This window comes from Pseudoliparis swirei, chromosome 3, assembly GCF_029220125.1.
Source record: "Pseudoliparis swirei isolate HS2019 ecotype Mariana Trench chromosome 3, NWPU_hadal_v1, whole genome shotgun sequence".
NCBI lineage: Eukaryota > Metazoa > Chordata > Actinopteri > Perciformes > Liparidae > Pseudoliparis > Pseudoliparis swirei.
The window spans coordinates 7,049,158-7,065,193 of record NC_079390.1 but is presented as its reverse complement, the minus strand read 5'-3'; the positions used below and the strand labels follow the sequence as shown (position 1 = coordinate 7,065,193).

At 41.1% G+C, this 16,036-nt stretch overlaps 1 protein-coding gene and 1 long non-coding RNA gene across 4 annotated transcripts; one reads left to right on the top strand and one right to left on the bottom strand.

Moving 5' to 3' along the window:
- The first annotated feature begins 355 nt into the window (after nucleotides 1-355).
- Nucleotides 356-9,088, top strand: mettl27 (methyltransferase like 27). 3 transcript variants are annotated; one of them, XM_056408686.1, is made up of 7 exons: nucleotides 356-540; nucleotides 1,260-1,383; nucleotides 1,615-1,743; nucleotides 2,076-2,211; nucleotides 2,407-2,499; nucleotides 2,629-2,876; nucleotides 3,620-5,960. In XM_056408686.1, the coding sequence occupies exons 2-6, from the start codon at nucleotides 1,264-1,266 to the stop codon at nucleotides 2,835-2,837; spliced, it is 687 nt and encodes a 228-aa protein (XP_056264661.1). In that variant the 5' UTR covers nucleotides 356-540; nucleotides 1,260-1,263; the 3' UTR covers nucleotides 2,838-2,876; nucleotides 3,620-5,960. The 3 variants fall into 3 exon arrangements, with proteins under 3 accessions (XP_056264661.1, XP_056264644.1, XP_056264651.1); XM_056408669.1 differs by lacking the exons at nucleotides 356-540; nucleotides 1,260-1,383; nucleotides 1,615-1,743; nucleotides 2,076-2,211; nucleotides 2,407-2,499 and adding exons at nucleotides 7,122-7,205; nucleotides 7,499-7,627; nucleotides 7,704-9,088 and having other exon boundaries at nucleotides 2,850-2,876; nucleotides 3,620-6,551; XM_056408676.1 differs by lacking the exons at nucleotides 356-540; nucleotides 1,260-1,383; nucleotides 1,615-1,743; ... (1 more) ...; nucleotides 2,407-2,499; nucleotides 2,629-2,876 and adding exons at nucleotides 7,122-7,205; nucleotides 7,499-7,627; nucleotides 7,704-9,088 and having other exon boundaries at nucleotides 3,618-3,690; nucleotides 3,841-6,551.
- A 1,258-nt stretch (nucleotides 9,089-10,346) lies between these two features.
- On the bottom strand, nucleotides 10,347-14,076 carry LOC130189754 (uncharacterized). The gene is made up of 3 exons (XR_008830864.1): nucleotides 13,457-14,076; nucleotides 11,065-11,163; nucleotides 10,347-10,771 (listed from the first exon to the last, which is right to left on the bottom strand). It is a non-coding gene; the product is annotated as an uncharacterized LOC130189754 (long non-coding RNA).
- Nucleotides 14,077-16,036: the final 1,960 nt, after the last annotated feature.

The window sequence follows — 16,036 nt, the reverse complement described above, 5'->3', positions numbered from 1 at the left end:
TTAGCAACTATTTTCTCTCAGATTAGTATATGTGTGTCGATTAGATACTCTTTGGCAATTCATTATCTATTTATGATCTGATATTTTTGTAGGCCAGCCCAGCTTGAATGATCATTGCATATATATGTGCATTTGATTGAAATAGAGGATTTTTGTTACCAATAATTGGTATATCTCCATGCATCGCTTGGGGCAGCCTGTCACCCAAAGAGACCAAAATGGCGCGAGCGCACGGGCCGTCGTGTCGTGACGGGCTTCTGTACAGACGCGATTTTTGTAGTTCATCTTCGGGACATTGTAGTACAACCATGGCAGACGTAAAACCGCCGCCGTCGCATTTCTATGACGTAGTTTAGTAATCCCTCTTTCCTTCACTTCATGAGGACTCTGCAGCGAAACGCGTCGCCTCCACACTTCCGTGTTTTCCTGTCACACTTACAGTTTGCAGTGTTGTTCCTTCGTCTTTCAAAAATTGTTTGAGGAACCAATTTAATAGCCGATTGAAGAATACTTCGGAAAAGACAACCGACAAGGCTACTGGTAACTCTCACTGCCATGCGTGTTCATTCTTTACGGAATGCATCAGCGGGCTATATTAGGCTTTATATGTTTAAACAGTATATATTTTATAATCATATAGATGTCAGACAAGTCAAGCCATCCAGACACAGCAATTCAGTGTGCCTAGTGTTGCACTCTAATTGTAGTGAGTGACCCCGTTGACTATCAAAAAAAGGTCACTATGGTTGCTTGGAGGTTTAGTTTCGACTCGTGCAATAAACAAATGCAATGTCCAGTTTTTAATGTGAAAGGTTTTTTATATCTAAAGTTTCATGGCTTCCAACGCAAACCAAAATATACGTCCCTTGTCCAAACCCATTGGTCTATTCCCAAAAAATTAAAGAAATCAAAACACATTGCCACCTGTCAAAAAACGGTGTCCTGCGAATCTAGCAACACCTGACCTTAGTGCTCCTCCCGATTATATTGGACTCTATCTTAATTGACAGTGGCCCTACGCCCCCTGCTGGTGACTTCTCCAGCAAAACAACAACAACAAAAATGTCTCTTACATTATTAATGGCATTAAGCAAAGGAAACTGATCCACTTTCTTGTAGTTGCAGTGTGGAGTAGCGACTGAGTGGCAATTTCCATTCAGACTTCAAACTTAAACTCAATAATGATCACGTTTCTGATATCTGTCATTATTACCACTATATTGTCTATATTGTTCTTTTTCTTTCCTTGTTGTCAATAGCATAATGGCATCAGTCAGTAACACGTTTGAAAATGTGAAAGCTAAAGTCCTATCAGCTCATGAAAGCATCACATTAGGAGAAAAGGTCGACTTCTACAACTCCTGGGCAGAGAACTTTGATCAGGTGAGTTTATGAAAGTATAATAAGATGAAATGAGCAAATGTATTGACAGTTTTTTGTCTTACAGTTAAATTATAGGATTGGTTTAACTAATATTATTGTGCATGGGTGATATTAAAAAGATGTCTTCTAGTCTCTTTAAAACTAGCCAAATGTGGATTTGCAGTGCTCACGTTTACCTTCTCTATTTGAGTCAAAAGCCATCGGTCTGTATTGTATGACTGGGTTGAGCAGGATGTAGCGGTTCTGGACTACCGTGCACCAAGTCTGGCAGCAAACAGCATCTCCTCCCATTTCAGCGGTGACCGTGAAGCAGCTGTAGTGTTGGATGTGGCCTGTGGCACAGGACTGGTGGCCAGACAGGTAACTCACAAGATACAAGATTGAGGCAGTAATACGTCATATAATGTTGTAGAAGAAGAAAAAAAGTTCCAAACGAAAAATATTCAGCTGTATGAAATATGACTTATGTGTCAATGTCTAGTCTGTGTCAGTTTAGAGATATATTTCCAGTGAATCTCCTCTACATGCATATATTTTCATGTTTGGATCAAAACCTTTTATTTAAAACTTTTCCCTTTATGGTTTTACAATATAGACTGAGAGAAACCCAGTCACCTCTCAGTTTTTAATCTCCATGTTCAATTGATTTGACCAGTATGACTGTTAAACAACCAAATGCATCTGTCGTACAGATGAAGAAACATGGATTTGGACATTTTGTGGGGATTGATGGAAGCGAGGCGATGTTGACGTTGGCCAGAGAGAGCGGGTTATACCAGGACCTGAAGCAGTCCATGCTGGGGGAGGAGCCACTACTGGACCAGAAGGGTAATTTTAGGGTTTAAGTCATGTCACATGGGTCATTCGTCTCTGAGGTTCAGTCGGGGATCCTCAAGCGGGGTAGGTTAGACAACTTTTCTTTTCTTCTTGCATGATATTATGGTTAATTAATATTCCTAATCATTCCTGTTATTCACACTAGTCCTGCAAACTGTCTTATCATCCTCCCCCTTCCTCCTGCAGGTTTGTTTGATGTGGTTGTGATCGTTGGAGCTCTCAGTGCTGGTCAGGTCCCGGTTAATGTCGTCAGAGAGTTGTGCGAGGCCACCACACCTGGTGAGGATATGTCTTTTGGTTTCACGCTGCCTCGACTGCAGTTCTAATCCCTGGTTGTTAATCAATATCTCCTCACCGTCGGTGGATTTTAATCAATCAAAAACAATGACTGTGACCTGAATCCACTAGGTGGCCACGTTTGCATGACAACCAGAAGTAACCTTGAGAACCTGGAGTACAAAGCGGCCCTGGAGCGTGAGCTGAAGCAGATGGAGGACGAGGGGCTCTGGACTTGTGTGGAGGTGGCTGAGGTGGAGGAATGGGAGAGAGCGGTGTCGGAGCAGGAGGACGGCTACATCTCTGGGGCTGTGTACCTCTATAGGAAACTACAACGATAGCACATCGCACAACAACGAAGGCGTGACATCACACCAGAGGTACAAAACAACAAGATACAACATTTTCAAATTACTCTTTTTACTCATCTTTTGGAAATGTCAGTCACTTACGGACCCAAAGTTAAAGATGTGGAGCTTCATTCGTAGGTATAAATGGGAGACTTGAAACATTTATGACTCAATGTTTGAGTTTCGCTTTCAACAGTCTTCATGCTGCATTCATAGGCATGTTGCAGTAAACTCCGATTCTTATGTACATTATCTTGTGGATGTGTCGTACATTATTCCTGTAGAAGACAGACATGTATTGTATTGTGTGCTGCAACAACATCTAGAGGAAAGTGTGCTATCATGTGCATAGTTTTATATAAGGCGTAAATTAAAACTGCAAAGGTGGCACACCCATCCATCTCCCTAACACGAGTTACAAGAACGCCAGACGTAGATAGACACAGCGACCTTGTGCTGTTCCACTATGGACCGGTAGAAAGAAGACTGTAGAGCAAGGACCGGCATGCTCAGAGAAAATTCCGATAAGAGAGGTGACCAGGGGGGAGAGGTCAGCAAGAACCGCTACATTCCTTGTGGACGGTGGCTGCACATGCATTGAGTGTGATGTTATGAATAATATGTCAATGTATTGGTTCGAGAGTTGGGAAAGACGGATGTGGAGGGAGGTTGTTGTCTTTAATACCGGACCCAACTCAGGTTTATTTGTGGAACTGTTGGTTACGAATAAATCTACGTGAATTGAACTCTGATCCAAACTCTGTGTCCTGTAGGTGTTTGATTACTGAGGTCCTGGTGTGAGGTGTGAGCATCCTGTGGCGTCTCACCGGCTGTCAGACAGGAGGTGGATACAGGTTTATATGCGTCAGGTTAAAAGATTAGTCGGCATCGATCAAGAAGAAAGAAATCCAGCCGCAACATTCGTGATGATGGTGATTGTATAAACATGAGAACCATATGATAAATGAAGGAGTAACCTGTGTCTTTAATGCAGTGGTCACCAACCTTTTTGAGCCCAAGATCCCTGACCTCCGCCTTCATGACCGGCAAGATCTACCTTTGAGGCGTTGAGAGAAAACGACTGTCCAGACTGGACTTACAACTTTTTATTTGGCCTAATTGTCATTTTGGTCCAGCATTCAAATTGATGTGACCAGGTACACAGAATTTAAGTGTAATATAACAAGTGAGATATTTGTTAACCGCACACAATATGAACAAGAAAAAACACATTTGCAATGAGCAGCTGGATGAACTACCAATATAAATGTTGTATTTATTTACATTACAACACGACACTGACAACATGATCAGTCAGTGCAACTCATGTAAGTTCAGCTCTCATCATAATGCCATCAAGCCATGTGACTCAAGTCAGTGTGATGCTGTGACTGAACTCTGTCTGTGAGCTTGTAGTTAGTTCATAATCACAGACAGCCAGTCTGAGGCAGTCTGTCAGCTGTCTGTCAGTAATCCAGCACCTGGTCTTTGATTTGGTGATTTTCTCAACTTCACTGACGAGTTTTTTGGGGCAAAATTGGTATTCATGAAACTTTTCTCATCTGGGATTGGTTCTGAAATCTGAACTCAGACCGTTGGTGATTACGTTCACATCAGCTCTATAGACATCCTCAGATTTAAATAATGTTCATAATAATAAATATGAGAATCACCATTTGTGAATCCTGCATCTGTCCCTTTTCAAATAATAGAATAAATGCAATTGCAATCACTTTCAAGTAAACCAGATTGCTCTATCAGACAAGAAAAAAAGCTCAATGTTGAGCTTTTGTTTTGAAGGACAACAGCAGAAAAGCCCAACTCACGGAGGTAAGACCTGGCAAGTCGCCAAGAATCTCGGCTGTCGCACATACGCAGGCGTAATCTGTTAATGCCGTAACGTAAACATGTCCACGAAGGTACAGGCATTTCAACATGTATTTATTGATGACTTCGTTTTATGTCGGTGTACTTTGGTAATATGTGAAGTTATCAATAAAGGTCTTCCTGCATTTCCCCCTGCGTCCCACCTGTAGTGGTACGTTCCCCTCTTTCAGGGAGCACAGCTGAGAGCACGGCTGTGTAAGCGAACCCGTTTTCAGGCGTTCATGAATCAGGCGGAGATCTTTTCTGACCTCAATCTTCCAGTCAGAAAGAAAACATTTCAGAAGACACCTCAGAAAATGTTCGAAAACAAGGAACAATGTGTTTCTGAATTCATTTTCATTTTATTTTGGAGATCGACAGGGAACGTCTCCGAGATCGACCGGTCGATCGCGATCGACGGGTTGGAGACCACTGCTTTAATGCATACATATCTGCTCCACATTAATCGGTTTAATAGGAATATGAAGCATGCACTTTGTAACTCGGCAGACAAATTCAGATAACGGGTTCAGTTAACCCCAGGCAACCCATTCGCCATGAAAGCGTCTTCATGATTAAAAGAACGTTTGAACGGTCAAGTAAAAAAACGTTGAAGGATTTCATTTCCGTGAAGTGTTCGTACTCATGAACTTGGATTGTGAATATACTGTATTTAGTGGACTAAAAACCCGCTCTGGCACACCATGTATTTCTTCATCAAAACACGTATACAAACCTTGTGATTTGATTGAAGGTTTGAGTCCAATTTAACAGTTCATACACGTGAACATAAACAGTGAAAATACTCGAATGAAACAACCAAAAAAGAAAGAGGAGAGCGAAACCTTCAATAATGAAACAGGATTCTCCAAATGTGTTATTTGGATCTGAATCAAAGTAAACATGGTGGAAGATACTGATGGTTAATGTTTACGAGAGTTTTCGTCAACTGAACTACAGCCGGAAGAGTTTCTATAGTGTTGTTCTATAAAGCTTATGAAAGGCACCTTTTCAGGTGTTGTTGTTTAATGTCTTAAACTGGTCACTAGAAAGCGAAGTGACGATCTGACCTCTGACCCCCTGACCGTGGATCAGCAGCCTGAAGGACTTTGTTCTGTCCAGATTGAGGTGATGTATTTGGGTTGCCACCAGAGGGCCATGGAAACCGTATTGACTCTCTGTGGGCTTCAATGGTTTAACAAATGATTTCCAATATGAAAAATAATCAAAACATATGATTTAAAGGACTATCGCAGTGTTTTCATTCATAATATATCAGAGAGAAGAGAAAAGATTCACTCCCTTCTCTGAATTTCATCAGATAATCCTTAGTCACACTAAAAGGCCTCTGCATTAGGATACGTGAGTGTGTGTGTGTGTCTGTGTATTAATAATTTGGGTGTATTCACAGGTGCACAAGGGTTTTTTTATAGTGAAAGTGTTCCAACAGTATCTAGCAGCTTGCATTTTCTCACCAGCACCAGAGGCCTTGAATCAAACTATCAAACAAAAAACACCTGTTGCTTTTCCCATTACTTCAGCCAGCTGACGTTTGGAGACTATATAAGACGGTTCAACTGTGCACTTAACACTGGACAATGAGGGTTGTTCTTGCTTTGCTGTTGGTTCTGCTCAGTCCGAGTGGGTCGGGGACTCAGGGGCTCGCCGCAGTGGGCGAGATCAGAGAGTCTCAGGACACGGCGCCAAGAGACACAACTGACGAATGGATGGAGCGGACCACACCGCTGCCCTCTGAGATCTGGGCGGAGGTGAGGGCTCTGAGAGACACGGTGGTGGTGCTGAGAGTGAACCTTGAGCTGCTGCAGAGAGATTCTTCTGGTAAAGGCTGGTTACTTTTCCTGTTGAGTGTTCATAATGTTGTCGTTTAACAGTTAGATTGAAGGGTTTCAAGTATATCTTTGGAGTATTGGATCAAGAGATGCATATAGGAGTCAAGATGTGGTGCACGAGAACAGTTTGCTCTACTCTGTAATTCTCTGTCTTTGCATTAACTCCAGATTTACCGATCAGAACAGCTCGGAAAATCTGTGTTATGGATAAGATTAAAAGAACATGCTTCTAGCACGGTCAAACATTCACACACAATAAACCGGTGAAGTCAACTTTAGTCTTTAACGATCAAAACCTCCAGCAACACTCAAAGTATTGAGAACCACTTTATTAATTTGAATCCACTAAATAGTCTTAGTTGCCTAACATTTTGGACGGTCAAATGGGCATGATTGGACAGTGAGAGTTAAAGAGGGTTTAATCTTGTCATCGACATTTCAGTCTGGTAGACTTACTGGTTCAACAGAAAGGATGAGAGCCACGATGTTGTACATCATGTGTTGTGCATGTGAACAGTTTGCTCTGCTCTGTATTTCTCTGTCATTGCATCACCTCCAGACTTACAGAGCAGACTGCGCAGCAGTGAGACTGAACTTCTCGTTATCAAGTCAAGGATGGACCAGTTGGAGAGAGAAAACGCAGGTGAAGGAATATTCAATTCAATTCAGTTTATTTTGTATAGCCCGATATCACATATGACACATTTGCCTCAAGGGGCTTTATAATCTGTACACATACGACATCCCTGACCTTTGACCTCACATCGGATCAGGAAAAACTCCCAAGAAATAGCAAAAAAAACTTTCACAGGGAAAATAAAGGGAAGAAACCTTCAAGAGAGCGACAGAGGAGGATATGTCCGTGAACCGATGCACTGGTCGAGAGCTCCAGCTTGAGCTTTACGACATACATTGTTATTATTTTTGTGTTAACAGGGAAACCAAAGGTGGCCTTCTACACAGCTCTTACTGATGCGGGATATGTCGGACCAAACACCGCCGACATCACACTGAAATACAGCAAGGTCTTCACCAACATCGGCAATGCTTACAGTCCCGCCACAGGTAAACACGTCAGGACACGCGGACATGTACGTTTACATGAATCAATAATCATCTCTTTTAATTTTCTACTCTCTAGGTTTCTTCACAGCACCAGTGAGAGGGGTCTACTATCTCCAGTTCACACTGTGTGCTAACCACACAGGCCTCATGGGTGTATATGTGTACAAGAACAAGGAGAGGATCATGTATAACGTGGAGTGGAAGGAAGAACAACTTTATAAGTACTTCACTAACTCCGTTGTCTTGGAGCTGATGGCAGGAGACTCCATTCACCTGGTTCTCCCATCAACCTATTCGCTCTATGACGATAGAGATAACCACACCACCTTCAGTGGCACGCTTCTCTTCCCGCTGTGAGGATGTCGTTTGGGCTGTTGTGGGATTCATTTAATCACAAAACCTGTTGTTGTTATCGGCTACGCTGCGATTTAGTGCAGCGAATAATGGAATTCTGGATCTGACTTCTATGTCATCAGATGAAAACATCCAAATAAAGCTGTTATCTTCATATGGAACATGTCCATGAACTGATGTTCACACATTAAAACAGTTCAACGTCTCAAACGAGTCCATCCATTTTACAGAGTGTCGTTGTAATAGGCTATTATGTTACTGCGTTATTGTTACTAACACATGTTAAAATGGCATTATAAAGTTGAAGGTGGAGATAATTCTAACTTTGAATTCCCTTGAAGTGTAGCGGCATCAAAGTAGCATAGAATGGAAACACGGTATATCTAATAATGTTCCTCTCAGCCATTGTTTTCCATTTACACTGTAATTTAAACAAGCCTGGCTATCAGAGTATGTAATGAAGTCACATGAATGTACCTATATTAGCATAAATAGAAAAGAAATAGAATCTAACGGATATTTATTCAAATCACGCACATCAGTGTCTTGACTTTTTCTTAGAAGTATTTGTGATCAGGGGAAAACAAATAATCATTGTAGCTAACACAGATCAAATCTATTTATTCCTGTCAAGTGCTAACACAGATCAAATCTATTTATTCCTGTCAAGTGCCTCTTTTATTGTCTAGAAAGTGAGTGTTGCCACTTCTGAATCACATCACATCCATGCACACATGGGGAGACGGCTTCACCTGCTCAGACCGCCTGCAGTGGCCACATGTCCTGAGTCCATATTTATCCATAATTACTATTCCACGGCCATGAGGCTCCAAGGAAACAGAAACATGTGAATGTGTTTCTTTCTTAATAGTGTTAATGCAATTACTATTCAACTTTATTTCAGACTTATACGTCCACATTTGAAGGATATCATTACAACCTCTATTTTGTTGACGTTATTTGTTCACCAGTTAAATGAGTAATGTTGTTATTTATTTGGAGCTATGATTGATGTCAAGTAGTTGATCTCTTTTATCTTTGTTTTATAGAAGTTATCTAGTTTTTGGTCTATGCCAGTTCTTTAAATATATTTGAGGGGAATATGTAGATGTTTTGCTGCTAAATGTTCCACACTTGTTGGTATGTGTCAACCGTTGTGGTTGCGTGTCACGGGGTTTGGTCCATTCCCAAAGTCTAGGGACTCACCTGTCCCCTAAATGCTTGATACAGTATAAATACGAATGGGACAGTATTCTGCTGCCACGTATCGTATCGTGAATATGCTAAAAACATTGTGTACTATTGTTGGTTTCAATATTTTACTTCCTGATTTGAATGTCTTTCAGGCAATTATCAAATAATCAAGGTACTCGTTTTTGTCAAAGAGCTTTAATAAGCTCACGTTAGGTGTGCATTATAGCATATATTTGAATTCCTCTGATTTCATGTGTTTGGGGGACACCATCCTGAGTCTTTAATGTTTCATGTGACATTTATTAAGGCTGAACACCCATTTGCAGTCTTCTCCGTTAACCTCTTTTTCTCTCAGCCTGCGGTCTTCCCTGCTAACTGCTCGTATTAACTGTCCCAGGGCTATGAATTGTGAATAATTACCTCTGGGAAAGTCTGTGTTTGAAATCCCCATAACATAATACTTTTATTAAGTTTAATGTAAAATTGCAATATTTTTGCCCAATGGTGGTTGGTGTTTTGTAAATATATTATTTGACTATTACGTTAGATGGTAAAATCAGGCAGTAAAACATGTCAAATCAAAACCCGCAGTTGTACATAACATGTATCGGGGTCGTCAAGGTAACAAGGTATATCGCCACTGTGCCATTTGTTTTTACACCATCTTGAGCGTTTGTTGCCTCGTTGCCGTGCGCCCAGCAGGCGCAATAATAGTCAAAACAATAGTTTGAAAACATAAATCAAATCTTAGTTTTATTAGTTTTCGAGCTATATTGCTCTAAACATTTTTTCCTTGTAGGACAATAACGAAATTATCTGAACTGAGATTAACAAAGAGTATTTCTCACATGAGCCTTAGATTATATTCAGCCCAATGACACTCTGAGATACAGTAAGAAGGGACTTTGATACAAAATAAAGGCAACATAGACATGTTAGTATGGATGAACCCATCAACGTTGGCGTGTTAGTGCATGGACTGTCCAACACATTGTAGTAAGAGTAAAATAGAAATGAGTCGGCTGTGTGGAAACCGTGTACCCAAATGTCAGACTTCCTGTGTCTTTGCTTTTGTGCGTTCCTACTTTTGTTTGATCTTAAAAAAAAGCTACAATTAGGTCGACTGGATGCTCCACAGTAATAAAAAAGAGCTTTTTCATTTACAGAATCCCTTTAAGAGCCATTTTGCTGCATTAACTGTCTCAATAGCAATGATGGGATTATGATTACACACAAAAAAAGGATTTTCTAAGAACTATAGAAGAGTGACGGAGGTAAGTGGATGAGGGAGAGGGCTTCCCTCACAGGGACTCATCACAGCGTGATGTCCAACAGCCACAGGAGTATCAGATTTAGGGGAATGACTCTCATTCGCAGAGTTCATTTCCCTTGGAGATGAGCTTGCTTCATCTCTTACGATTGATACCCTGAGATCATTTCTCCCATCTTGTTTTAACTGTGGCATTCAGGCACACAGATTAGAGCAATGTAGGAGAGAGGGGAAAAAGCGGTACATTTAGAGACTGCAAATTGCATTTGAGGCTGCGCTGGCTGGAGAGGAAGGGCTACGAAGACATAAAGGAGTGAGATCACGTCCTGCAGAAAGAGAGAACAGGCTGATGAAAGGGTTTCGCTGCGAAGGAATTTTAAGGAGTGAAATAATTGGATGCTGGAGGCCTGGTCTCAGCAAAAGCAAGAATGCAAACTCCATTCTTTCCACGAGTGTGAGGCATGTAGAGGTGGTGAAGGCAGGTGACAGGAGTTGTCATCCAGTAAAAATCAATACCTATATATTTTATCTTCACACATTCAATATGAACAGAATTGGGGCAGTTTTTTTCTGCAGAATTGTATCTTGGCAAGGAGCCAGATTTTCAGGATCTACATACCCTGTATTGTTTCTTCAGAGGTATTGATCCTTTGCTGGGGTTTCTGCTCTCTTGCAGAAGAAAGCGAGCTGCTCCACCGCCTGGCAACACCGTGGTAAACTTAGCAAAGAATGAATGAATGAGAAAAAAATTGAGATGGTGTAAGGAACAATAGTACAGGCACTGGGCACGCTTCATCTTATTCATCCACATTCAGTGTATATGGTAATTAGTTGAAATTTTGGCTCATATTTTATTCAAATGTCACAGTTATTCCCTTTGTCTCAAAGTGTGTGTACAATGTGCGGTTAGTATCGGCTTAGATACCGAGAACCAAAGTCCAAACTACTGAAAGCATCTGTTTCACTCTATCATCTTCTCTTTCTAACAAAAATATAAATGTCAAAAGTTCCTAAATGAAGAAGGCTGAGGACCATTTTAGTGAAACTATTTTTGGACTTCACTGTCAAAATTCATATTTAGGATTAGGTCTAGCTCAGAGTATTATGTCCGGCATTACAGGGATTTAAAGAAATAGTTCCATATTTTGGATTCATATTTATTCACTTGTTAAGAGTTGGACAAGAAGGTTTAACAGCCTGTCATGTTTGTGCATTCAGGATGTTGCTGGCGAATGGATTGGAGTAGATGAGCTCAAGATAAAGACTGAGGACAGCTTGCCTGGCTCTCTCCAAAGTTTAAAAGAGCTGTATCCAACATTCATATAGCACTAATACAGCAGCAAACAACTATTATCTGTAAATGTAAAAGATATAGAGGAGTAACGTAAATCGGATCAGAGGATGAAGACACTCTAACCCTGTGAATGTTAATATCTGAGCTTCTCATATCTGGGCCTGCCCAGTGTGCTTTTACTTCATGCTCGTGCACGTGAGCTGCTCTGCACTGCTCTCATACAGCGGTTACAGCTGATAACGCCGTGGATCAGTCGGCAACCTCCAGTTCTGAAAAATGAAGCTTTGGTAAGTACCTTAAAGCTGCCTTCCCTCTACTGGCCAGCAGGGGGCGACTCCTCTGGTCGCAAAAAGACATCTGAGAAATCCTTTGACCCATCCTTAGTTTTTTAAGGAGCAGTGGGCTACAATGAAGCGCCCAGGGATCAACTGGGGGGTTAGTGTCTTGCTCAAGGGCACTTTGACGTGCAACTAATGGGGAGAGCGGGGATCGAACCGGGTACCTTGTGGTTGCAGGACGACCACTCCCCCCCCTTGAGCTACAGCCGACTAAACAGCCGACCAAACTACAAATATTAATATCTACTTCTCACTTTATTACCTCAGCAGACATTGTAAAGATTAGTTTATGGTCTAGTTTTAATACCTCTTCGAAACAGCATGATTTTCATTTTGTAAATGATGGTCCCAATAGCCCAGGGGTGTCCAAACTTTTTGCAATGAGGGCCAATTGTGATAAAGTCAAGATGCCCGAGGGCCAATAGTTCATTTAAACATTTTTTTAAACCACAAAAGTTACATGAATATAGACTGTTATAAAACAATGTATTTTAACTGTCACAATTACTTTTATTTTTTAAATGACAATGTAACCACATATAATAGAACCAAGTCTGCCTTTCATTCAGTCAGATAACAATGAAAACGCTGTATATAGAATACCTTACATTTCTATGAGTTACATAACGTTGCTTAATGAACATTTTAAACAGGAGTTATAAGTAATGCAAAGTGGTCTGTTATCATTACACTTACAAACTAATTAATTTTGCGCTTATCTTTGACTAGATCTTTTCAGAAACACAATAGTTTGTCACATCTACAGGTTTTTCACTGTTAATGACATATGTTACCGTTCACACACTTCACATTTAGCTTATTGTGGTTGCAATTAACCTGTTTTGCACTGAATACCTTTTCAATATAATATCAATAAAGTGCAACCTGTGACAAATTAAACCAAATAAGATCAAGATTTTGGGCATAAAGAGTTTTACTGAGTGTTAGTTACACTGCATATATTTTCAAAATAACAAAAACGTGCAACCTTTGAAAAACAAAACAAGTGCAGATATGTTTGAGTCATCACGTTTTACTCTGTGTGATAAAATGGGCTTTCCACTTCACCTCTTTTTAAAACGGGGTTGCAGGCTTGATACGGCCACTCTCAATAATGCTCAATGTTGAGCTCTTGTTTTGAAGGGCAACAGCTGGAACGCTGAGGTAACACCTGGCAAATCGCCAATAATCTAGTCTGTCGCGCATGCGCAGCGTCACCGGTTAACGCTGTAACATACACATTTACACGAAAGTAGGCGACAGGCATTTCGCTCTTTATTTATTAATGACTTAGTTTTATGTCCGTGTAGTTTGTAATATGTGAAGTTCTCAAACAAGGTCTTGAAATAAAAGAATCTGCATTTCCCCTCGCGCCCCACCTCGTCTCTGCTCTTGAACCCGGAGCAGAGAGCTACTCTGAGACGACGTGTCTTCACCACCGTGGGAACGCAGAGGTGTCGGTTTGCTGTTCCCGCGACATATTGGACGCTCTCTGCCGGCTGGTTGGAGCGCGCTCACCTGTATGTGCGCACCTGTCTGTGCGCATGGGGGCGGAGCTCCGCCGAGATACCGAGAGCCAGGAGAAGTGTGAATGCCACCACGTAGAGACAGAAATGACATGCCGCTGTGTCGATACGATCAATAAAATACGACCGTTTAGTTGAATAAAACAACCTGACATTACTTATGTTGTAATCTGGCGCTATAGAGAACATGTCAGTGGGGCGGACCCCCACTCTGTTCTCATGGGAGGGGAAACACTCGTAATTCCCACCGCTCCTGAAAGCGGCGGCCCTCACTGTCAACTTTTCTCCTTTTTTTTGCCGTCGCCATGGCAAATAGGTTTCGAGAAGGGTTCACGCCACGGATGCAGAGCCAGATACATTAGAAAGGAGGAATTACGTCTTTCAAGTTTTTATGATTTATTTATTCTGACAGATCTGGCGGGCCACAAATAACACATTATATGACCGATGTCGCGGGCCATATGAAATCTGACCGCGGGCCGCCATTGGCTCGCGGGCCGGACTTTGGACACCCCTGGTGTACTGGTTCAGTAAAAGCTGTTCACAAAGCCCCTATTGTTGTTTTGTACCCACATTACCTGCTACATCGTCAATATCCAAGCTCGTCTGATAGATCCTCATTACAAATATTGGGGGAGCGTGGCTGAATGTGTTTGCATATGCTTATACTGTGGGAGTGGATGTGTGCGTGCGTGCGTGTGTGTCTTGTCTGTACCTGGCAAGGTTAATGTTGGACATCAGTCATCTGGGCCGGTGGGGTTTCTCTATCTGTAAACTGCAGCAACAGTTGAGTGCACAAAAACAAATGGTAGATACAGACTGACTGTTTTATATCTACAGGGCTTGTCTCAGTCTGACGTATGTGTGTTTGTGTGTTATATCTGTATGCTTATTTCTTTGTCGAGACAAAACTATACACTACCGTTCAAAAGTTTGGGGTCACTTAGAAATGTCTTTATTTTTCAAAGAAAAGCACTGTTTTTTCAATAAAGATAACATTAATCAAGAATACACACTATACATTGTTAATGTGGTAAATGACTATTCTAGGTGGAAATGTCTGGTTTCTAATGAAATATCTCCATAGGTGTATAGAGGCCCATTTCCATCAACTATCACTCCAGTGTTCTAATGGTACATTGTGTTTGCTAATCGCCTTAGAAGACTAATATCTGATTAGAAAACCCTTGTGCAATTATGTTAGCACAGCTGAAAACAGTTATGCTGGTGATATAAGCTATACAACTGGCCTTCCTTTGAGCTTGAAGTTTGAAGAACAAAATTCATACTTCAAATATTAATCATTATTTCTAACCTTATCAATTTCTTGACTATATTTTCTATTCAATTTTCAATTCATTTGATAAATAAAAGTGAGTTTTCATGGAAGACACGAAATTGTCTGGATGACCCCAAACTTTTGAACGGTAGTGTATATATATATACCGTATATATACTTCATCTGTATTCTGTAACCACTGTGCAGCCTCAGAAGCAACTAACAGGCTACAAAACTGAATCTATTATTGTGTGCTTCCAATTTGCATTGAGGCAGTAAGACCAGGAGAAATAGATGCCTTTATTGGTTTTATATATAGATATTTTGTATGATTCAAATGAGCCGTTATGGAGTCTTTCTGGTGGGGTAACACAAAGAGTGAGCGGCTTTTTCAGCTGATACACTTTGTCAATGAGATGCAAATCCATGCCGCACTGACGAAAGCTGAGAGCGACGCCGTACTCACTCACATAAACACACGCGCACACGCAATATTTAAGCCTTGCTTTCTTCTTCAAATGCTTCAAACAATACATGCATTTGCTGGGACACGGCATTGTAAGAAGTTCTTTCTTCTTGACAAGTCACTTAGTGCTTCACTCGCCGTCGGCGTCAGCTTGCAGCACACAGAGCCGTCCGGGCCGTCCTGTGCACAAATGTAATCAAACCAACCGTCCTTAGAAAAATCCAATCTTCTGCAGTACAGGTACTCCATTGTGGTGCCTTATTCAATAACAGAATAATTGTATTCTAACACCAATTTCAGCTTCAAAATACGTCATCAACTCTGTGGAATTGAAGTGGTATTGGATCTAGTTTATGTATTTTCACAACAATGGTAAATCTATCTAAAAGATATAAATCCCCTCTGTCACAGAGACTTTACTGTCCCGCCTGATAGCACCAACATTGTTTACGTTTTAATCATGGCGATACAAATCCAAGTGCACTTGGAGCCATTTACTGTCACTGATGAAGATGGGTTATTCCATTTATCAAGGGCAGAGGGTGACCTTGCACCCACAGTTGATGAATGCATATGCTTCTCAAGCAACATGATAGTCATTTGCTTCCAGTTTCAATTAAATTAAATCAAACAACCTTCCTCTTTGGTTTCACCATGTTTGCAATTGTGCACTAAAAAGTGATCTGTG